The sequence below is a fragment of the Microcaecilia unicolor genome, chromosome 12 (assembly GCF_901765095.1).
Source record: "Microcaecilia unicolor chromosome 12, aMicUni1.1, whole genome shotgun sequence".
Lineage (NCBI taxonomy): Eukaryota > Metazoa > Chordata > Amphibia > Gymnophiona > Siphonopidae > Microcaecilia > Microcaecilia unicolor.
Genome location: NC_044042.1, coordinates 106,218,598 through 106,241,530, shown reverse-complemented (window position 1 = coordinate 106,241,530; position 22,933 = coordinate 106,218,598). Strand labels below are relative to the sequence as shown.

The 22,933-nt window shown below is 48.0% G+C and overlaps 1 protein-coding gene across 1 annotated transcript; it reads left to right on the top strand.

Moving 5' to 3' along the window:
• Positions 1–813: 813 nt before the first annotated feature.
• Positions 814–21,197, top strand: PDK2 (pyruvate dehydrogenase kinase 2; the record flags this gene model as incomplete). The annotated part of the gene is given in 9 exon segments (XM_030220413.1): positions 814–885; positions 1,631–1,815; positions 3,624–3,713; positions 4,295–4,372; positions 6,533–6,609; positions 6,692–6,790; positions 6,880–6,987; positions 17,296–17,409; positions 20,247–21,197. Coding segments are annotated over 9 exon segments (964 nt in total), but the record flags the coding sequence as incomplete, so codon positions are not given.
• Positions 21,198–22,933: the final 1,736 nt, after the last annotated feature.

Sequence of the window (22,933 nt, the reverse complement as noted above, 5' to 3'; positions counted from 1 at the left end):
TCCCTGGATCTCCCACCCCCATCGATCGCTTAAGTTTAATTTTGGCGTGCAAACGGACCCACAAACCTTTTTTTTTTTTTTTGCAGATGTTTCCTTTTTTCATCCTAACGGGACATAAAATCCCAGTGAAGGGCCCAAAGTATTTCAAAAGAGCAAGAAGCCCTTATACATGTTTGCAGTTGATTTGCTCTCATTTAGCCGGTCCTTTCTTTGCGAAAACAGATTTTCTTGATACTGCTGAGTAAAATCAGGAAAAGAAAAAAATATATATTCAATTCACCCATGAGAAAATGTCCTACACTGATCCATGAATCCGATATCTGACTACATGACATCCTGGAGAGGATCCCTGGATCACATGGCTGCTGGACTTTGGGGATGTGAGAAGCCGTCCTGGTTTTACCTCCATCACATGCAGGAACTTGTACAGATCTAGGATGTGAGAAGCCCATAATGGATCGGCACATAACCCCTGCGCAGCTTGTTGTGATAAACATAAGTACATAAGCACTGCCACCCTGGGAAAAGACCAAAGGTCCATCAAGTCCAGCACTCCGTCTCCGACAGCGGCCAATCCAGGCCCCAAGAACCTGGCAAAATCCCAAAATTTAATAACGATCAATGGACTTTTCCTTCAGGATGGGAGACTTGCTTATTATTGTCTTGAATTCTCTTTCGAATCATTTTAAAATACGCCTGACGTTTAAAATATTCCTCTTTAAAATCACGGGTCTTATAGATGCAAAGAGTGGATGTGAAGCGTGTGTACTATAATGTCTCTCCCTCCTGTTTCTCGTTTTTGCCTCCTAACAGGTACGTCCAGAGTCTGTTGGATATCCTGGAATTCCTGCACAAAAACCCCGATGACCAGAGCACCCTGGGGAAGTGAGTTGGAGGGGCTCTGGTATCACTTAGCATCCGGTTCTGTGAGGGGAGTGGGGTGGCGATGCTGATGCTCGGGGACAGAAATTTGGGAGAGGGTGCCAGAGCCCGCCAGCAGGCTGTGCCTTCTTCAGGTTCAGGCAGGCTTGGGGCCTAGGGCAGTTTGCCTGCTTTCAAACCCCCTCCCCAAACGTCAGCCCTGTCTGCTGGATCAGTGGGGCAGTGGCGTTCCTAGTCTGCCTGACACCCGGGGCGGATCGCCGATACGCCCCCCCCCCCTCCCCCCGGCGAAATTATACCCTCCCCCCCCCCCCCCCCCCCCGGGTGCATTTTTACCTGCTGGGGGGGGAGGTGCCACGCGCCTGTTGGCCGAGTCCACTGGTTCCCTCCCTGCTGCTCCCTCTGCCCCGGAACAGGAAGTAACCTGTTCCGCGCAGAGGGAGCAGCAGGGAGGGAACGAACGGACTCAGCCAGCAGGCGAGCGGCACCCCCCCCAGCGGCGTGCACCCGGGGCGGACCGCCCCCACCGCCTCCCCCTTGGTACGCCACTGCAGTGGGGTGATACTGTGCATGTGTGAACTTAGATCCTGAATCTGTAATTCTGCTCCTGGCAGTGTGGGAGAGCAGTGCTGTCAGAACCACCTCAGTCATTTTCCGCTCCCCTCACCCCCTTCTCTCTCTCTCTCTCTCTCCATCTCTGATTGTTACTCCATCCGAAGGTTATTAATACACCTCTGTCTGTTTCCAGCTTCACCGATGCTCTCATCACCATCCGGAATCGCCATAATGAGGTGGTGCCCACCATGGCCCAGGGTGTGATAGAGTATAAGGAGGCTTTTGGCGATGACCCGGTCACTAATCAGAACATTCAGTACTTTCTGGATCGCTTCTACCTCAGCCGAATCTCCATCCGCATGTTAATCAACCAGCACAGTAAGAACTGCTCGCCGCGATGTAGGTGGAGTGGGCACGGGGGGAGGGGGAGGAAGAGAAAGACGTGGGTGGTGCGGCTCCTGGCTGGCACACAGGATAAAGGTGGGACTTCGGTGAAGGTCATAGATCCTTAGTGTAATGGGCACCGGGACTTGGTTACTGATATGAGGTCTGGGTCTATCTGAGGACTCGGCAGGAGGTATTTTGCAAGGTCTCTGTGTACTGCAGTAGCCTGCTGCTTTCCAAGTTAGAGAAAGCTATAAATTATAGCGGGGGAGGGGGAGCGGAGCCTGTGCTGCACTTGTTTACCAGTACTTAGTGATCCAGAACAAAGGACAGAGATTGTGTCATTTCTTCTCTCTCTCCCCCTCCCTGTCGACCTTCAGTCCCTGGCAAAGCTCTGCACCATATGTAAACTCTGCTTTCTTATTATTCTTGCTAAACTTTTATCCTGTTTTGCCTCCGCCCTAAGGAAACTCATGTTCTGGTCCACCTCCTTCCAGTCAATGTGTTTCTTTATTATCTATGTTTTAAAAAGATTTGGACAGTGGCGTACCAAGGGGGTGGGGGCGGTCCGCCCCGGGTGCACGCCGCTGGGAGGGTGCCGCGCGCCGGTCAGCTTCGTTCGTTTCCATGCTCCCTCTGCCCCGGAACAGGAAGTAACCTGTTCCGGGGCAGAGGGAGCATGGAAACGAATGAAGCTGACCCCCAGCGGCGTGCACCCAGGGGGGGGATCTTTCGCTGGGGTGGGGGGGTCATTCGCTGGGGGGTTGCTGCACCCGGGGGGGGGGCGGGGCGCATCGGCGATCCGCCCCGGGTGTCAGTCCCCCTAGGAACGCCACTGCATTTGGACAAATTCCCGGAGGAAAAGTCCATAATTTGCTATTGAGACAGACATGGGAAGCGACTGCTTGCCCTGGGATTTGTAGTTCGCAATGTTGCTACTCTGAGATTCTGCATGGAATCTTGTCACTCTTTAGGATTCCAGAATCTTGTCACTCTTTAGGATTCCAGAACCTTGCTGCTATTTGGGGTTCCACATGGAATCTTCTCACTCTGTAGGATTCCAGAATCTTGCTATTCTTTGGGGTTCTACATGGAATGTTGCTACTCTTTGAGATTCTGCATGGAATCTTGTCACTCTTTAGGATTCCAGAATCTTGCTATTCTTTGGGGTTCTACGTGGAATGTTAACCATGATTTGGGTTTCTGCCAGGTACTTTTGACCTGGCTTGGCCACTATTTGGGAAACGGGATACTGGGCTAGATGGATCACTGGCCTGACCCAGTATGGCTACTCTTGTGTTCTTATGTTTTTATCTTCTTATAACGAATCACTCCTGTAGAAAGTGATCAAGGGCAGGATGCACATGGAAAGGGCAAATGAGGACGCACCAGGATTTTTGTATCATTTCTTGCATTTGTACCCTGGGATTTTGGTGCTGATGGTTTCTGGTCTGTGGTCACAGGATGCAGCGTATTTTGCTGCTGGTTCTCTAGTTTCCCCTGGGGTTATACGGAGCTTTTTCAGCTGTCAGCTTTGGGAAATATCCTTTCTCTAGTAAGTTTGCACAGTGCAAGAGGAAATGAGCTTTCTGTGTCTGTTTCTCTCACGTGTGCTGTGGGTGCTGAATCTGTAGTCTTGAGGTTTCCAGTTCAGTTTTCATCTGCGTGTCTCTGTCTGACTGTGGTCACTTGTTTTCTAGCTCCGTTTTGCAGACCCTTAGGATTTGGGGGGTGCCTGTATTTTCCATTTCTTGCCTCTATGTGCGCAGTTAACGTTTTTCTCTCTGAATCTCTTTGTTCAGCACTTATTTTCGATGGAGCCATGAACCCTGCTCACCCCAAGCACATTGGAAGCATTGATCCGAACTGCGATGTGACCGAGGTGGTAAAAGGTATGTGGGGGTGGGGGGGTGGAGGGAGAGTGCTTTCCGATCTCTGGCTTCTAGTGCCTGTGTTTGGGGTATATTCTGATGAACAGTGGCGCTCCTGGCCTGGATGGCACCTGGGGCGGAGCGCCGATGCGCCCCCCCCCCCCCCCCCCCCCCCCGCTAGATGACACCTCCCCCCTCCGGCGAAATGACCCCCCCCCCCCCGGGTGCACGCCGCTGGGAGGGGGTGCCGCGGTGCGCGCCTGCTCCTCCGAGTTCGCTAAACTTCGTTTGTTCGCTGCAGCTCCCTCTGCCCTGGAACAGGAAGTAACCTGTTCCGGGCAGAGGGAGCTGCAGCGAACGAATGAAGTTTACTACTATTTAGCATTTCTATAGCGCTACAAGGCATACGCAGCGCTGCACAAACATAGAAGAAAGACAGTCCCTGCTCAAAGAGCTTACAATCTAATAGTTTAGCGAACTCGGAGGAGCAGGCGCGCGCCGCGGACCGCCCCCCCCCCCCCCTTGGTACGCCACTGCTGATGAAATAAACGTGCATGGTGATGTTCAGAACCTCAACCTGAGCTCCCTTCTCTGTCTTTCAGATGCCTATGATATGGCAAAGATGCTATGTGATAAATATTACTTGGCTTCCCCTGAGCTGCAAATTCAGGAGATTAATGGTGAGTAACTGGGTTTAATGGCGTTTATTGATTTATTGCATTTGTATCCCGCATTAGCCGACCTTTTGGTAGGTTCAATGTGGCTTACATGGGACAAAGTGAACAGCTACAAGGTATTGAACAGGTTAATTGGATAGAACAGTGCGAGTCTGAGGGGTTGTCTCAAGGACAGTAAAGAGATTCAGAGAGGTTGTACAACGGTTGTTGAAACATTACACACCTGAGTTGAGTGGGAACATAAATCAATAGGGTAGAATCATCGGTCAGACTGGATACAGATCCAGTGAAGAGGGTAGCTGTCTTTCAGTTTTAGGCCCTTCGGGAGACAGTACCATGTTTTGGTGCATATATAGGGAAAGCTGGTAGCGATAGTCGATTTGTATGGTGGGAAGACATTTGTGTATCTCTAGCTTAGAGGTGGGTAACCTGCAGCCCACCGTTGAATTTTAAGCAGCCCGTGAGCCGTGGGAAGTACACACAGAAAGCATCATTTACCAGCGTTCTGGTGATTTTGAATCCTGTATTTCACAAATATTTTCAGTTTGTTTCCATTCCGTCCGATGTTCAAAGCGATTGAGACGGCTCGGAGAGGCTCCTGGCTGTTTAAATCGCTTGTCCCGGTTAGTGCCGCTGAATATTCATGGTTAGCGCCTGAGCTGAAACCGTCTAACTTGTAGGCATTCCGGAGCGGAATCAACATTTACGTGGGTTAAGTTCCAGTAGTCAGCCGCATAAGATAACCGCATAAACTGGGTTATATGAAAAGCAGTCCTGTCCTTATGCGGTTAAGGGCTGACTGTTCCACTTAACCGTGTAACTTTTAGCGGCCAGCGTATAACCGAATATTCAATGCCGGTGCCTGGACGTGACCCAGCATTGAATATCCTGGAATACAGCCAGTGGCAGACTTAAAAATGCTGACGGCTGCCATCTGAATATCGGCCAGTATCTTTTTAGTTAAAGTTTTACTTATTTGTTTATCACAGGTCGTCTGTGGAGCTCTGTCCATTTCTGGTTATGACATTACATAATGTTGTGGCCCTCTAGGGGTAGTTCTGACGTTCATGAGGTCCTCTGTGTATAAAGCAGACCATTTGGAGCAACTGCGTGGTGCCTGAGGGCCCAGAGGCTCTAGGGGGCCACTGGTGATCTAGTACATTCTGCGGGGGGAGAATATTTTCTTTCTTGCCCGGCCCGCTGGGCTTCCGTTATTCCTCCCGCCCGGCACCACCTTATTTTAAAAATGGCAGCAGAGACTCCCTGCAGAAGTCTTGTGAGACTGTCAAGACCCGTGAAATTACCGTGGGAAGTCTTGGCCACCATTTTGAAAGCACGGCAGCACCGGCAGGTGGGGGAATAGTGGCAGCGCAGCAAGCAGGAAAGTACCCTTCTCCACCTCCGCCCTTTCTGCCTCGCCTCACCCTGTGGTTGGAATAAACTCCCTGAGTCCATACGTCAAGCCCCCTCCCTGCCCATCTTCAAATCCTTACTCAAAGCCCATCTCTTCAGTGTCGCCTTCGGCACATAACCATTATACCTCCATTGAGGAAATCTAGACTACCCCAACTTGACATTTCGCCCATTAGATTGTAAGCTCCTTTGAGCAGGGACTGTCCTTCTTTGTTAAACTGTACAGCGCTGCGTAACCCTAGTAGCGCTCTAGAAATGTTAAGTAGTAGTAGTAGTAACATGCCCCCCCCCCACAGAGACCACCAGAACCCCTCAGGTAGGACCAGGGCAGCGGCAAGGGTGTGTCTGGCAGGAGCCAGGGTGGGGGGCCCAGACCACCCTCAGTCCACCCCTGGTATAAAAGTTGTGATAGAGTGTTTGTGTAATGAGTAACTTCGTCTGGCCTGTGTGCATATTTCTTCCATTGCCTGCTTAGTGAGCAGATGTGTTTGGGGGGGGTGGTGGGTATTGCTGTGAAGAACCAGGCTGTGCTTTCATGAAACAAGCAAGTGGTTTTCGCAGTGGCACTGGGCAAAAAAGGTATAAGAGAAAGTGTAAGTATGGACCACTGGGGCCCACCCCGTTGGGCAGACTGGATGGACCGTGGTCTTTAGCTGCCATCATTTACTGTGTGTAAGACTTGAGTTGACAGATGTTCCTTGTGCTTCTTGTGCCCGGGGCTCTTTCATCTTCAGCTCTTTCTTTCCACAGCTAACAACTCCCGGCAGCCCATTCACGTTGTGTATGTTCCATCTCACCTCTACCACATGCTCTTCGAACTCTTCAAGGTAGGCTCTGTTTTGACGTCTATCCCTCTCTCTTGTACTTCAGTGTGATCCTTTCACCACTGTTCTCTGTATTTCTCTGCAGAACGCCATGCGGGCCACAGTGGAGAGTCAGGAGTCCAGCCTGTCTCTGCCCCCCATCAAAGTCATGGTGGCCCTTGGAGGAGAAGATGTGGCCATTAAGGTAGTGACCAGTGGTAATCTTGTTCTGGGGTGATAGGAGTTATTCCGCGTCCCCCTCTACAGAGCTTGAAAGATCTGTTTCTTGTGCAGATGAGTGACCGAGGCGGCGGTGTCCCACTGCGGAAGATCGAGAGACTCTTCAGTTACATGTATTCCACTGCACCTACTCCACAGCCTGGCACAGGAGGCACTCCCCTGGTATGTTCCCAGGGTGGCAGCTGGGCTCTGCCACCTGTCTTTGTTCTACAAATTGGCTCCTCTTCTTGGCCATTGTCGCCATCCAGTTGCCCTCCGTAGCTTGCTGTCAGTGTTGGAAAGAAGTCTGTGAATTTGGCCAACCATTGAGCAGTTGATTAAAGATAAGAAATTTGTATGTCCCTCAACCCCTCCTTATGTAGTAACTATAGAGCATCGTAGTATTATCTCTACGTACAGTTTCTTTACTGAAGCCAGTAAACTGCAAATGTCTCACATCTGAGGTTGCTGAATGGCCCTTGACAAACGAGGGCCCCTTTTGTCCTCTGGCCAACTACCGCTGACCCAGAGTTTGCATCTCATTCGACAAGCAGGATATATTAGCCACACAGGCTTTCTCAGAGCTCAGAAAATCTAGACTGTTGGTCCAAGCATGTGTGTGACTTCTGCACAGCTGCTAACCTCATGAGTTCGCCTCAGTCTATATCATGTTATTTATTTATTGGGATGTATTAACCACCTTTATAAAGAGGTTCACCCAAGGCGGTGTACAGCAGGTACAGCTTAACATAAAACTGGACTTGGGGAAAATATTTATTTATTTTATTTATTTACAGCACTTATATCCCACAATTTCCCACCCAAGGGTAGGCCCAATGTGGCTTACAACAATCTACATAATCATACAGCAGGCAAGGTCAAAAACAGTAATGTTCTAGAAGTATAATGGGAAAGGACAGAAGCGAGATGAAGAAGCAGAGGCGGTGGTATGACAGCGGGGAAGACAGTTCAGAAGTTAGACGTGCCAGACGGTAGTGGTGTGTACGCTTTACCAAATAGAAAGGTCTTGAGGCGCTTTTTGAAGGTAGGATGCTCAGTGGTAAATTTCACAAGCTTAGGTAGATCATTCCAGAGATTTCTGGGATAAGCAGCATAAAATGTTTTGTACTTTTTGGGGGATCTTGCCAGGTATTTGTGACCTGGATTGGCCACTGTTGGAAACAGGATGCTGGGCTTGATGGTCCTTCGGACTGTCTCAGTAACACTTATGTACTTATGTTAACATCGTAACAATAGTAAAATTGGAGTGGAGGAGTGGCCTAGTGGTGGACTTTGGTCCTGGGGAACTGAGTTCAATTCCCACTTCAGGCACAGGCAGCTCCTTGTGACTCTGGGCAAGTCACTTAACCCTCCATTGCCCCATGTAAACCGTATTGAGCCTGCCATGAGTGGGAAAGCGTGGGGTACAAATGTAACAAAAAAATGACCAAATATAATCATAAATACAATAAATGAGGTAATCTTGGAAATACAACATCAGTACAATACAAAAAATACCATAATAGCATGGAAGAATATTCAAATAACACAAATATAATGCAATGTCAGCATAATACTAATGAAACATCTTCCCAAAGTAATAGCAACAGACACAGAAATTCCAATTTTACGGTAGGACGTTTAGGAGCCACCAACTGGATAAGACAACAAATTAAACGAGTGAAAAAGGGTAAACAAAACTGAATTGGGGCAGTCCATACAGGCATTGAAAGGGCAGGCAACTGAAGCCCTAGAGAGTAAGCTCCCTGAAGATCCAGGGCTCAACCACAAGCCTCACTAAAAGGACATGGAGTAGCCCCCAAGAGTTATCTTAAGATACCGAACTCAAAACTGGATCCCTTGCCATCGTGTAATGTACTCATGTCCTTTACCTTGAAGTTCCAAAGTCAATTTATGGTAAAGCTGAAGTTCTCGGACAATTGACTGCCAGAGATTCATCGTTGGGCCTTCGGCGCCTTTCCATGATCTGACTGTGCTCATCTTATCCGTAAGAATGAGCAAATGCGACACTCCATTAGGTCCACCGGAATGGATAGATATGTAGGGGCTCAAACCCAAAAAACATGCTTGCTTGCTGAATGCCCAGTCATCCCCAGTCCACACTTTTATCATCCCCTCATACAGACTTCCAGTATGTCTGAATTTTTAGGACATTCCCACCATAAGTGTTCAAAGGTACCTATACCACTACATTTTTTCGCACACCAACCTTGGCCCCCATCCCCTGCCTTTTTCCCTCTAATATGTATCCAGTACGCTCTCTGTATTAGTGGAGAAATACATAGAGTAACAAATTGCCTGGACCGGACGGTATGCATCAGAGAGTACTGATAGAACTGAAAAATGAACTTCCAGAACTATTGTTAGTAATATGGAATTTATCTTTAAAATCAAGCATGGTACGGGAACATTATTATTGTTATTATAATTGACGGGTGACCAATGTAACGCCAATTTTTTAAAAGGGTTCCACAGGTGATGCAGGAAATTACTGAGCCTGAAGTTGGTGCTGGGCAAAATGGTAGAGACTATTATAAAGAGCAAAATTACAGAGCATATACATAAGCATGGTTTAGTGAGACAAAGCCAACATGGATTTAGTGAAGGGAAATCTACATTTCTTTGAAGGGGTGAATAAACGTGGATAAAGGTGAGCCAGTCAAAATTGTGTATCTGGAATTTCAAAAGGCATTTGACAAAATACGATCTAGAGATAGGAGTAACTAATGAGGTAATTAAATTTGCCAATGATACAAAGTTATTCAAAGTTGTTAAAACACAAGAGGATTGTGAAGAATTGCAAGAGGACTTTACGAGACTTGGAGACCGGTCTTCAAAATAGCAGATGATGTTTAATGTCAGGAACTCAAACTATAACTACGTGATGCAGTGTTCCACATTAGGAGTCACTGACCGGGAAAAGGATCTAGGTTTAAGCGTTGATACGTTGAAACCCTCTACTCAGTGTGATCACCGCATCTCAAAAAAGATATAGCAGAATTAGAAATGGTACAGAGAAGGGCTTTGAAAATGATGGAATGACTTCCCTATGAAGAAAGGCTTAACAGGCTAGGGCTCTTCAGCTTGGAGAAGAGACGGCTTAGGGGAGATATGATAGGTCTGTAAAATACTGAGTTGAGTGGAACGGGTAGATGTGAAGCATCTGTTCATGCTTTCCAAAAATACTAGGACTAGGGGGCACGCAATAAAGCTACTGAGTAAATTTAAAACAAATAGGAGAAAATACTTCTTCACTCAAAGAGTATTCAATAGAAATCAAACAAAATAAAACATGGAAAAGAAAATAAGATGATACCTTTTTTATTGGACATAACTTAATACATTTCTTGATTAGCTTTCGAAGGTCGCCCTTCTTCGTCAGTTCGGAAATAAGCAAATGTGGTAGCAGATAGTATATATAAGAGAAACATCCAAGCATTACTTTGACAGGGTGGGGGTGGGGGTGGGTAGGAGGTATGCATGGGGACATCAAAGCATTTCATTGATATTACTGAAAGAGTAATAAACTCTGGAATTCGTTGCCAGAGAATGTGGTAAAAGCAGTTAAGAGCAGAGTTTAAAAAAGGTTTGGATAATTTCATACAAGAAAACTCCATAAGCCATTAGTACGATGGACTTGGGGTAAACCCAGTGCTTATTTCTAGGATAAGCAACACAAAATCTGTTTTGGAATCTTGCCAGGTATTTGTGACCTGGATTGGCCGCTGTTGGAAACAGGATACTGGGCTTGATAGACCTTCGGTCTATCCCAATATAGCAACACTTATGTTCATTGCATTCAAAACTTTGAAGACTTTTTGCATCATTTACCTGACTGTATTTGGATCAGCTGGTGGATGTAGAACAGTGCTGAAGGAACTTGATTAGATTCACTTTTTGAAATATTTGAATGTCTTGCACATCAACGTTTGTTTTAGGTGCAGTGATACTGACATGGCTTAAAACCTCTGCGCTAAGGCTAGCAGATGTACCCTATACTGTTGAAAGTGAAGAAATGGTGGATATCATGAATGATCATGCAGCACCCTACAAACTCTTTTATCAATTGGAAGTGATCAAACAAGAAAGCCTTCGTAACCATGCAGAAGATAATATTTCCACTGAAGGAAATATTAAAAGCAGTATCTTCGAAAGAGGCCACAGCAACATCTTCAAAACCCTGCCAGAGGGATAGGGGACAACCCAACTCGAACTTCATCTTGTCCCACAACTGAAATCACCAGCTTGCAGTGACGTCCTAGGGGGGCTGACACCCGGGGCGGATCGCTGATGCGCCCCGCCCCCCGGGTGCAGCGCCCCCCCCCCCCCCGGAGAAAGAACCCCCCCCCCCCGGGTGCACACCGCTGGGGGGGGGAGGGGGTGCCGCGCGCCGGTCAGCTTCGTTCGTTTCCTGTTCCGGGGCAGAGGGAGCATGGAAACGAACGAAGCTGAGCAGTGCGCGGCACCCCCCCCAGCGGCGTGCACCCGGGGCGGACCGCCCCCACCGCCTCCCCCCCTTTGGTATGCCACTGCCAGCTTGTAGAATCCAAAGAGCATAGCAAATCTCTTGTTCCACCATTGGGGGGAGGGAAGAGACTTATTATTTCAGTCATCTCAAACCTCTGATAGGCCGCAATCAGTTTCTGAAATCAGTGACAGGATTACGGTCTGCCATTCTCTCAGATTCCTTCACGTGGACCCAATCCGTGTCCACAGCACCTCTTCAGAGAAGTTCCATCACTGTTCCACTGCAAGAGTCCTAGGGTCAGATGACAACAAGGGGTTCTGTTCTGGATGTTTCATGATTATACAACCTATCCTAAATAAAGTTTTAGTTCAGTAGAAGTTGAAGGTGAATTCCCTGTCCACTGGCTGAAGACTTCAAGGATGAATAATACATAGAGAAAAATGATTCACCTTTTTTACAGAAAATATGTAAGACTGAGAATCAAGAAAGCTCATTTCAATTACAGAGTCTTGCCCTTCAGTCTGTTTGCCAGTGCCAGGGTGTTGGCAGCTCACTTAAAAAAAAAAAATGGGGCATTTTCCTTTCCCCTATATCCACTCAGTCCCAAGATTTAATATACACTTTCATTCTTGCCACCCAGTATTTCTCAGGCTCTTCCCAGTGAACCCTCCCCCCCCTCCCCAGTCAGTCCAGTTTTCAGGATATCCTCAATGAATCTGCATAAAATAGATTTGCATGCCGTGGAAGCAGGGCATGCAAGTCTCATTTTCATATTCATTGTGGAACACCCTGAAAGCCAGACTGACTGAAGGTCCTCCAGACCCAGCGTGAGAAACATGTCTGTAGCCTACGCAAAACCTCAAAATCATTGGAACATGTCTGGACACGCGCCTGAAGACAGCTTTCTTGCTAGTACAAAGTGGATGTGTTGATGGCATTAGCAACATCTGTTTTGGCAACAGATGTTGCTAACGCCATCAACACATCCACTTTGTACTTATGTGACCAACCTTTGCATAACACAAGGAACAGACCGAAAATGTACTGCTTGGCAAGCAGTACATTTTCGGTCTGTTCCTTGTGTTATGCAAAGGTTGGTCACATAAGTACATAAGTATTGCCATACTGAGAAAGACCAAAGGTCCATCAAGCCCAGCATCCTGTTTCCAACAGTGGCCAATCCAGGTCACAAATACCTGGCAAGATCCCCAAAAAGTACAAAACATTTTATACTGCTTATCCCTAGAAATAGTGGATTTTCCCCTAGTCCATTTAATAATGGTCTATGGACTTTTCCTTTAGGAAGCCGTCCTAAACCTTTTTTAAACTCCTACTAAGCTAACCGCCTTTACCACATTCTCTGGCAACGAATTCCAGAGTTTAATTACACTGTTGAGTGAAGAAACATTTTCTCCGATTCGTTTTAAATTTACTACATTGTAGCTTCATCGCATGCCCCCTAGTCAGTATTTTGGAAAGCGTGAACAGATGCTTCACATCTACTCGTTCAACTCCACTCATTATTTTATAGACCTCTATCATATCTCCCCTCAGCTGCCTTTTCTCCAAGCTGAAGAGCCCTAGACGCTTCAGCCTTTCCTCATAGGGAAGTCATCCCATCCCCTTTATCATTTTTGTCGCCCTTCTCTGCACCTTTTCTAATTCTACTATATCTTTTTTGAGATGCGGCGACCAGAATTGAACACAATATTCGAGGTGTGGTTGCACCATGGAGCGATACAAAGGCATTATAACATCCTCATTTTTGTTTTTCATTCCTTTCCTAATAATACTTAACATTCTATTTGCTTTCTTAGCTGCAGCAGCACACTGAGCAGAAGGTTTCAACGTATCATCAACAATGACACCTAGATCCCTTTCTTGGTCTGTGACCCCTAATGTGGAACCTTGCATGACGTAGCTATAATTTGGGTTCCTCTTTCTCACATGCATCACTTTACACTTGCTCACATTAAACGTCATCTGTCATTTAGACGCCCAGTCTCGTAAGGTCCTCTTGTAATTTTTCACAATCCTCCTGCGATTTAATGACTTTGAATAACTTTGTGTCATCAGCAAATTTAATTACCTCGCTAGTTACTCCCATCTCTAGGTCATTTATAATATATTTTTTATCAGCGCTTTGCATTTGACTTGACATTCCTTATGGTGTTTCTTATTATTTTCAGTCAGTTCCTTCTTCCATTTTCTGAAGGATTTTCTTTTAGCTCTCATAGCTTCCTTTACCTCACTTTTTAACCACGCCGGCTGTTGTTTGGTCTTCCGTCCTCCTTTTTTTAATACGCAGAATATATTTGGCCTGGGCTTCCAGGATGGTGTTTTTGAACAGCATCCACACCTGATGTAAATTTTTGACCCTCACAGCCACTTCTCTAAGTTTTTTCTCATTTTATCATAGTCTCCTTTTTTAAAGTTAAACGCTGACGTATTTTATTTCCTATGTATACTTACTCCAAAGCTATTATAAAATCTGATCATATTATGATCACTGTTATCAAGCGGCCCCAGGACCATTACCTCCCGCACCAGATCACTTGCTCCACTAAGGACTAGGTCTAGAATTTTTCCTTCTCTCGTCGGCTCCTGTACCAGCTGCTCCATAAAGCTGTCCTTGATTTCATCAAGGAATTTTACCTCCCTAGCGTGCACCGATGTTACATTTACCCAGTCAATATCGGGGTAATTGAAATCACCCATTATTATTGTGTTGCCCAGTTTGTTTGAGTCCCTAATTTCCTTTAACATTTCTGCATCCGTCTGTTCGTCCTGACCAGGCGGACGGTAGTACACTCCTATCACTATCCTTTTCCCCTTTACACATGGAATTTCAATCCACAGTGATTCCAAGAAGTGTTTTGTTTCCTGCAGAATTTTCAATCTATTTGATTCAAGGCTCTTGTTAATATACAATGCAACCCTTTCACCAATTCAATCCACCCTATCACTACGATAAAATTTGTACCCTGGTATGACAGTATCCCACTGGTTATCCTCCTTCCACCAGGTCTCAGAGATGCCTATTATATCTAATTTTTCATTTAGTGCAATATATTCTAACTCTCCCATCTTATTTCTTAGGCTCCTGGCATTCGTATATAGACACTTCAAACTAGGTTTGTTGTTCCTGTTTACATGATGCTCAGTACTTGACAGTATTAATTTGCAATTTTTGTTTGATTTTTATTTTTATTTACGGACACCTGATCTACTACAGTCTCTTTTGCAACCTCACTATCAGGATACCCTATCTTCCCTGTTTGTGAGGTATCCTTGCAAGATACCTTATCCCGAACCATGTGCTTTTGAGCGACTGTCGGCCTTCCCCCCCATTTCTATTTTAAAAGCTGCAGTATCTCCTTTTTAAATGCCGATGCCAGCAGCCTGGTCCCACCCTGGTTAAGGTGGAGCCCATCCTTTTGGAATAGGCTCCCCCTTCCCCAGAATGTTGCCCAGTTCCTAACAAATCTAAAGCCCTCCTCCCTGCACCATCGTCTCATCCACGCATTGAGACTCTGGAGCTCTGCCTGTCTCGTCCCTGCGCGTGGAACTGGTGGCATTTCAGAAAATGCTGCCCTAGAGGTTCTGAACTTGACTTTTCTACCTAAGAGCCTAAATTTGGCTTCCAGAACCTCTCTCCCACATTTTCCTATGTCATTGGTACCCACATGTACCAAGACAGCCGACTCCTCCCCAGCACTATCTAAAATCCTATCCAGGTGACGCGTGAGGTCCGCCACCTTCGCACCAGGCAGGCAAGTCACCAGGCGATCCTCAGGTCCACCAGCCACCCAGCTATCTATATGCCTAATGATAAAATTACCAACTACAACAGCTGTCCTAATCCTTCCCTCTCGGGCAGCACTTGAAGACATATCCTCGGAGCGAGAGGATAGTACATCCCCTGGTGGGCAGGTCCTGGCTACAGGAGTACTTCCTACTTCACCAGGGTGATGCTCTCCTTCTAGGAGACCTCCCTCCTCCAAGGTAGCAGAGGGGCTACCAGACTGGAGGTGGGACTTCTCTACAACATCCCTGTAGGTCTTCTGGGTGGCATGGTGGTAACCGTTTACATAACTCCATATACCTGTCGGCAGCAGTGACGTCATAGAGAACTCTCTCAAATTGACTGATATTGCATCCTATTGTGATCTAGCAGGTTTACCACTAATAGTAACATAGTAGATGACGGCAGAAAAAGACCTGCACGGTCCATCTAGTCTGCCCACGATAAACTCATATGTGTATACCTTACCTTGACTTGCACCCGTCTCCCCCAGGGCACAGACCGTATAAGTCTGTCCAGCAGTATTTCCCGCCTCCCAACCACCAGTCCCGCCTCCCATCACCGGCTCCGGCACAGACCCCGTATAAGTCTGCCCTCCCCCATCCTAGCCTCTCAACCACCAACCCCTCTTCATAAAACTCACCAGATCAGAGCTTTAGCTGCATTAATAACACCTTAATTCGCTTTGTGAAGCAGCTTCCTTTCACCTCATATTACTGAGGACAATGCTTTGGAAAGTTAGTTCTTCAGAGCTTCTTGATTAATGTTAATAGGATAAGGCATCACTGAGCTGAGGGAACTCGGAGATGTCAAGTTACCCAGTTCCAGGCAAAGTGATGCATGTGGGTAAGAGGAACCCGAATTATAGCTACGTCTTGCAAGGTTCCGCGTTAGGAGTTACGGATCAAGAAAGGGATCTGGGTGTCGTCGTCGATGATACGCTGAAACCTTCTGCTCAGTGTGCTGCTGCGGCTAGGAAAGCGAATAGAATGTTGGGTGTTATTAGGAAGGGTATGGAGTCCAGGTGTGCGGATGTTATAATGCCGTTGTATCGCTCCATGGTGCGACCGCACCTGGAGTATTGTGTTCAGTACTGGTCTCCGTATCTCAAAAAAGATATAGTAGAATTGGAAAAGGTACAGCGAAGGGCGACGAAAATGATAGTGGGGATGGGACGACTTTCCTATGAAGAGAGGCTGAGAAGGCTAGGGCTTTTCAGCTTGGAGAAGAGACGGCTGAGGGGAGATATGATAGAAGTGTATAAAATAATGAGTGGAATGGATCGGGTGGATGTGAAGCGACTGTTCACGCTATCCAAAAATACTAGGACTAGAGGGCATGAGTTGAAGCTACAGTGTGGTAAATTTAAAACGAATCGGAGAAAATTTTTCTTCACCCAACGTGTAATTAGACTCTGGAATTCGTTGCCGGAGAACGTGGTACGGGCGGTTAGCTTGACGGAGTTTAAAAAGGGGTTAGATAGATTCCTAAAGGACAAGTCCATAGACCGCTATTAAATGGACTTGGAAAAATTCCGCATTTTTAGGTATAACTTGTCTGGAATATTTGTACGTTTGGGGAGCGTGCCAGCTGCCCTTGACCTGGATTGGCCACTGTCGGTGACAGGATGCTGGGCTAGATGGACCTTTGGTCTTTCCCAGTATGGCACTACTTATGTACTTATGATTTGGGGACAGTCCTGGATGTCTGATGCATGATGGGATCTGCAGCACCGATTTCAATGGACAAATCCCACACTACTTTGGGGTGTAAATTTAAAACCAGGACCTTCTCAAAATCTCCAGCCTGGAACTGGGTATCTTGGCGTCTCTGGGGAACTTCCCATGTGTGTGGCTGATTCATCCTGCTTTTTGATGGAGAAAGCGAAATTGTGTACCTGTAAAGGGTGAAATCCATGGACAGCAGGATCAATGGGACCCACATATATCTACACCTGTTCTGCCCCTGTGCTTCTGTTTTTGAAAAGACTGAGTTGATCTCACAAGGTAGCAGCTGTGCAGGAAAAACCTTCTTGTGGTTTCTGACCTCCGAGAGCCCCGTGAATGACACCTCCACTTGTGTGCTTGGTTTTATCCTGCAATATACGTAGAATCCCCGTTACAGCTAAACGACATTGTGTGCTGTGTATATCTCCACCTGCATTTCAGTAACTCCTCTACCTCTTCTGACCCTTCAGGCTGGCTTCGGCTACGGCTTGCCCATCTCGCGTCTCTACGCCAAGTACTTCCAGGGGGACTTGCAGCTGTATTCCATGGAGGGCTTCGGAACGGACGCTGTCGTTTATTTGAAGGTGGGTGTAGCTCAGCCCTTAGCTTTCTCTCCTGAGTAGCTACTGCGCAATACAGAATTTTCGCTGAACTCCCTACCTCCACAGCACAAAATTGCATGCAGTCTGCTATTTCAACGCAGAGCAGCATAGATACTTGCTTTCCAATGCCTCCCTGTACACTCGCTGCTCCAGCATGGCGAGAGAAGAAGCTGCAGAGCCGCTGGTCGGACTGCGTCCTCTGCCGCTTTAGTCCCTGGCGGTTCCTTTAGGCTGTGCAGCTGTATGGAGGCCTGTGAGGCTCAAAGGAATAGTCAGACTCAGGACAGCAGAGGAGCAGGAAGCAGCCCTTTGTGTGGCTGTGCAGCTCTTGCTGTGCTGGAGCAGTCAGTGAGTGTGCAGGGAGAGAGGCAAGGAGTTGGGAGTCTGGAAAAATTGTAGATGGAGTGTGGTGGGGGCTGAAATAAAGGTGTATGGAGTGTGCGGAGAGGCTGGACAAAAGATGGATCCTCAGGAGCTTAGCCGAGTTTGGATAACAGAGCCGGTAGTGGGAGGCGGGGCTGGCGGTTGGGAGGCGGGGATAGTTCTAGGCAGACTTTTACGGTCTGTGTCAGAGCCGATGGTGGGAGGCGGGGATAGTGCTGGGCAGACTTGTACGGTCTGTGCCCTGAAAAAGACAGGTACAAATCAAGGTAAGATATACACAAAAAGTGGCACATATGAGTTTATCTTGTTGGGCAGACTGGATGGACCATGCAGGGCTTTTTCTGCCGTCATCTACTATGTTACTATGTTTTAGGTGTGTCTGTGTATGCCATGGTTGGGTGGAGGTATGCAGGAAGGTGCATGGGAAACTGCTGTGGTGGCCAGGGTGGGGCATATTTTGTTCCTGGGGGGAGATGCCAGCCCTTATAATGGGGGAATTCTGCACAATCAAATTAAAAACTCTGCACAGGGGCACAAAATTCCCCCAGGAGTAATACAGCAAGCAGCAGCGCTTCCTGCCTTGTTCAGCTATATTAACTCCTAATCGCTCGTTCACACCAGAACAAAGTTTACAGATCTCTGCAGTTCTGCTATGCTCATTCTTGGCTGTTGCCTTAAGCTTGTAGAGGGGAAAATTATTCACAAGGTCATAGAAATATGGCAACAGCTGAGATGAGCCTGAGTTGCATCACCGTTTGCAAATGGGAGCAGCTTGGCTACGGAGAGACCATTTCCAGAACTCTCTTCATAGTTTTGGTGTTTTCAAAAAAATTCCTGTTGAAGGTTCAGAGATTGGTGAGATTTCAGAGGGCGTTCATCACACTCTGTTGGCGTGACCCATGCTTTGGCTTCATTTGAATGTGGGCGACTGGCGTTGGGTGCACCAACAGATCTTAGTCGATAAATCCTGATGATGTAATGGGGAGAAGAAGACTCAGCTGCACCCTAATAGCAGGAGTGGCCTTGTAGAAAACACAGATAAGTTGATCTTTGCAGCTGGGAAACTAGACTCCACGCCCCCCCCCCCCCCCCCCCCCCCCCCCCCCATCAACGTTGTCAGTCTGTGCAGATGAGGAGAGACATCAGCTGCACCGAGTCTGGAATTTTGCCAGGTAGAAAGGGGATCGGCCCAATTTCATAGCGCATAACAGACACTGTTACGAGGCATTGAAGTCGAGGACTGGTGCAATCTAGTCTTAGGATAGAGGAAAATGACAGAATAAGGAAGTAATTAGCAAAGACCTACAATGCTGTTTAACTAGAGCAAATGCCATTTAACCACCATAAACAGGATTGTTTATGTAGTTGCTGTGTTTAAGAGTGGTTATAGTTCTGTCCTTTTGCACTGTCTCTACAGAGACGCTGCGTGGGTGAAATCTGAGCCTGCCACTTCTAGCTGTTTCTTTCCCGCCAAACAGTGTTGCCAGGTGGGCGGTTTTACCGCCCAATTGGGCGGTTTTCCGCGACCCGCCGTGGGGAATTTTTGCCCGCGGCGGGTTGCGGTTTTTTGGACTTTTTTTTCTTTTGGGCGGTTTTCAGGCGGGTTTTTCGGCCGCGGGGGGCGGGGTTAGTGACGTTTTGGGCGGGGTTAGTGACATTCTGGGCGGGGCCGATGACGGGGGAGGCGGGGCCGATGACGAGGGAGGCGGGGCCGGTGACGGGAGACGGGGCCGATGACGGCACGGGCGGGGTTGATGACGGCGGGGGCGGGGTTGATGACGGCGGGGGCGGGGTTGATGACAGCGTGGGCGGGGGTGATGACGCGGGGGTGGGGGGTGTCAGGGGCGGGGTTTGAGTTTGGGCGGGTTTTGGGCTGGATTTAGGCTGGTTTGGGTGGGAAAAAAATTTTCCACCTGGCAACCCTGCCGCCAAACCTTTGCACACATGGGGGAGGGGCAGTGCATATTTATGGCTTCAGTGTCCCCTTGGCATTTCCTGAGGCTGGGGTTTACACGGGTACCATTTCTAAAGAGTTGCTTCTTCCAGATTAGATAGAGCAAGTGCGACTAATGATGATATCAAGGAGTTTCTCAGTTGGGTTGAAGGCCTGAGAGAGAGTGCAGGATTTGATGGTGTGACTGAGGGATTTTTGAGGGAGATCTAGGGGATAGAAGGCTGCACTTCAGGGCTTCGGAAAGAAATTCAGACATAGGAGGTAGAGAGATTCTACTCAACCAGAAGACCATGAATTTGGCGTGAATGGCAGGGCTGCTCTTTGTAGAGGGCTTTGAAGTGTGGTTGTTCTGGTTCCCAGGATTGAAAGAGGACTGTGACCTTGGGATAAGTAAGTGACCCTACGCCTCTGGTCCCTCGATACGAGGAGAGATAGACGAGAGCTGGCCGTATGCTAACTCATTCTCATTTTGTCTTTCAAGGCTTTGTCGACAGACTCAGTGGAGCGTCTTCCAGTGTATAACAAGTCGGCCTGGAAGCATTACCAGCCCACTCAGGAGGCAGACGACTGGTGTGTGCCCAGCACGGAGCCCAAGAACCTGTCCACCTATCGGATCAGCTAGGCAGGAGTCACCCCACCTCCACCAAGCCAAAAATGGCAGGGCAAATCCCACAGCACCCAGAAAAAGGTGGGCGTGGACTGGAATTCTCCTGTTGACCAAGGAAGATGCCAGGTCACATGAGCAGTGAAGAGTGTGATTGCAGCTAATGGTTTAGCATGATGCTGACCTGCACGTCATTGAATTGACACGGCTGTGAGCAGAGCTTCTGCCATGAGAGAAGGTTCCAGGGGAGCACAATTTCTGAGCTGGTTAATCACTCTTTTCTTAGCTTCTGTTTTGTGGTCCTTAAGATTGCCAATCCTTTCAAAGGCCCGTGTGTGCTCGCCAGGCTGGGAATAGGCCAAGCCATATCAGAGAAGAGCCCTGCTGAGACCCCTTAAGCACAGAGGCCAGAATGGGAATGAGGAGCATATGAGAGTGTGTGTGCGTTTTGGAGGTTTAACCTCAGGATGGGTGATTAAAATGCATCCCAGTCTAAAGATCCAAATCCCTACTGTATGGGGGCAGATCCTGAGAACCTGACTTATTTTAAGGAACTGTTCATCATGAAAAAATGAGGCTCCCTGTGCAGAATTTCTATTGCTGTAGGGGACCAGATGATTCCAGGAACTCCTGTCAGTAGTCTGAAGCACTCTGGGATCTGTAGTCCCACTAATGTGAGACTCCAAACCCCAGCATGCCTTGGATTGGGAGTTTGAAAACCTGGGTTGTCTATTCAGCCTTTTTTTAGGGTGAGTGGAGGAGTGTGTGGAATGGGGTTGGGGGAGGGGGTGCTGTGGAGGAAGGGGGAGAGAGAAATTAACGGATAGATGATCAAAAGCCCCGCGCTCTTCCAAACAGCGCGGGGCGTTATTAGACCTGTGATCAGAGATAATGACATGCAAATTTAAGCACGCAATTATCTCTAATCATGGGGTAGAAGTGTGGGAGAATTGTGCCTGAGCATGCGCTCAGCACAATCCTCCTGCACTTGTTTGACAGGACTAAAAGCCCAGACCTCTCAAACACAGGGGCTGGAGGTTCTCCCTTATATGGTGTGAGGCCCCGCCCAGTGCATCCCAGGATACACTGGGCAGGGTTGGGCGCCGCCATTTTGCAGGCGGTGTCGAAGGAAGAGGAGGGAGGCAGGCTACTTCCCTCCTCCAACTCAAGGTAGGGGGATTGACACTGGACCACCAGGGACCCCTTGCTAATGCTGGGGGATGGAGACCCACCGGATCTCCAGCCCTCCCTGAACTGTGTCGGGGGGGGGGGGGGGGGGGACCTCCAGCCCCCAGCCCCCCTGTCATGGGGGGGGGGGGTTGGTCGTCAACTGAGCCACCAGGGACATTTTAGAAATGCTATGGGGGGGTTCGTCAGGGGGGACCGGACTTCTGCTGGACCTCCAGCCCGCTATCGCTGGAGGGGAGGGGTTGCTTCGTTGAGGGGAATGGGGGCCTGCTAGCAATCAAATGTATGCTGGTCAGGGCTCACCATTCCTCCCCGATGGTCTGCAAACCCTAATGCCAGCTCGGAGCTGGTGTAGGGTTTGCAGCAGCCAGCGACCCAATCTTTGGCGCGCTGGTCGCTGATCATTGGGGATGAATAGGTTTTGCATGCATTTGCATGTTAGTTGCATTCAGAGCCTGCGAGCGCGTTGTTTCACGCGAGTGGGGACTCTGATCATGGGGCGGTAGCAAACGCAAGCACTAACAGCCTCTAGCACCAGCGTTTGCTTCTGATCATCCGTATGTAAGTGTGTGATATACTCCCTAAATGTTTCAAACTTAAAAGGCTACTTAAGGCTTTCTCCCATCAGAAATTGGTGGAAACCACAACACTGTGGGTCATGTAGACATGAACAGTCATCTGCTCTCTTAAAGAAGGGATGTCTTTCCTTCTCTGCCCGTGGGACAGCTAGTGTTAAACCAAGCTCAAGATTTTTTGTCCTTGCTGTCTCTTCCAACTCTCTCCTTCCCATCACCCCAGGGTTCCAGGCGTCTGACCTTGCTGGGAGAGTTTTCTCAGCTGGCCTGGTGTTTATGGTATAGAGATTTGTGGCTAGAAAAGCCCCCCGCAATATGAGATAGAGCCTTGGTCTGAAGCAATAGGGGTAGGTCCCCTGAAACCTCCTCCGGACCATCACACAGAGCCCTGCACGGCCCACCTCAGGCAACAGCACTTGGAACGGAGAGAGCTTGCCATGGCACCTGAAACTACTTGGAAAACCAAAAATAATCTCTGGATAACTCCCAAAGTCTAAACTATTTCTCAGAGAGCAGGATGTGTCTGCGAGTGAGACCTGCCGGGCATTATACAACCTTGTTTTGATGTGGTGCTTTTATGAAAGAAAATATGGAAATGTTTTTTTAATGCTGATTTTCTAGAAGTGACAGGCCTTTCACCAGTGAGCTTAGCAGCAAGATGGTGGCACTTACCTTCCTCCTCCTAGCATGGGCTGCAGTCAGGCCTATAGATGGTTCTTAAATTCTTTTGAATATGTTACACCCTACTAGTTTCTGATGAGCTGACACCTTGGCAGTTACTAAATCAGCAAGGATGGAAGT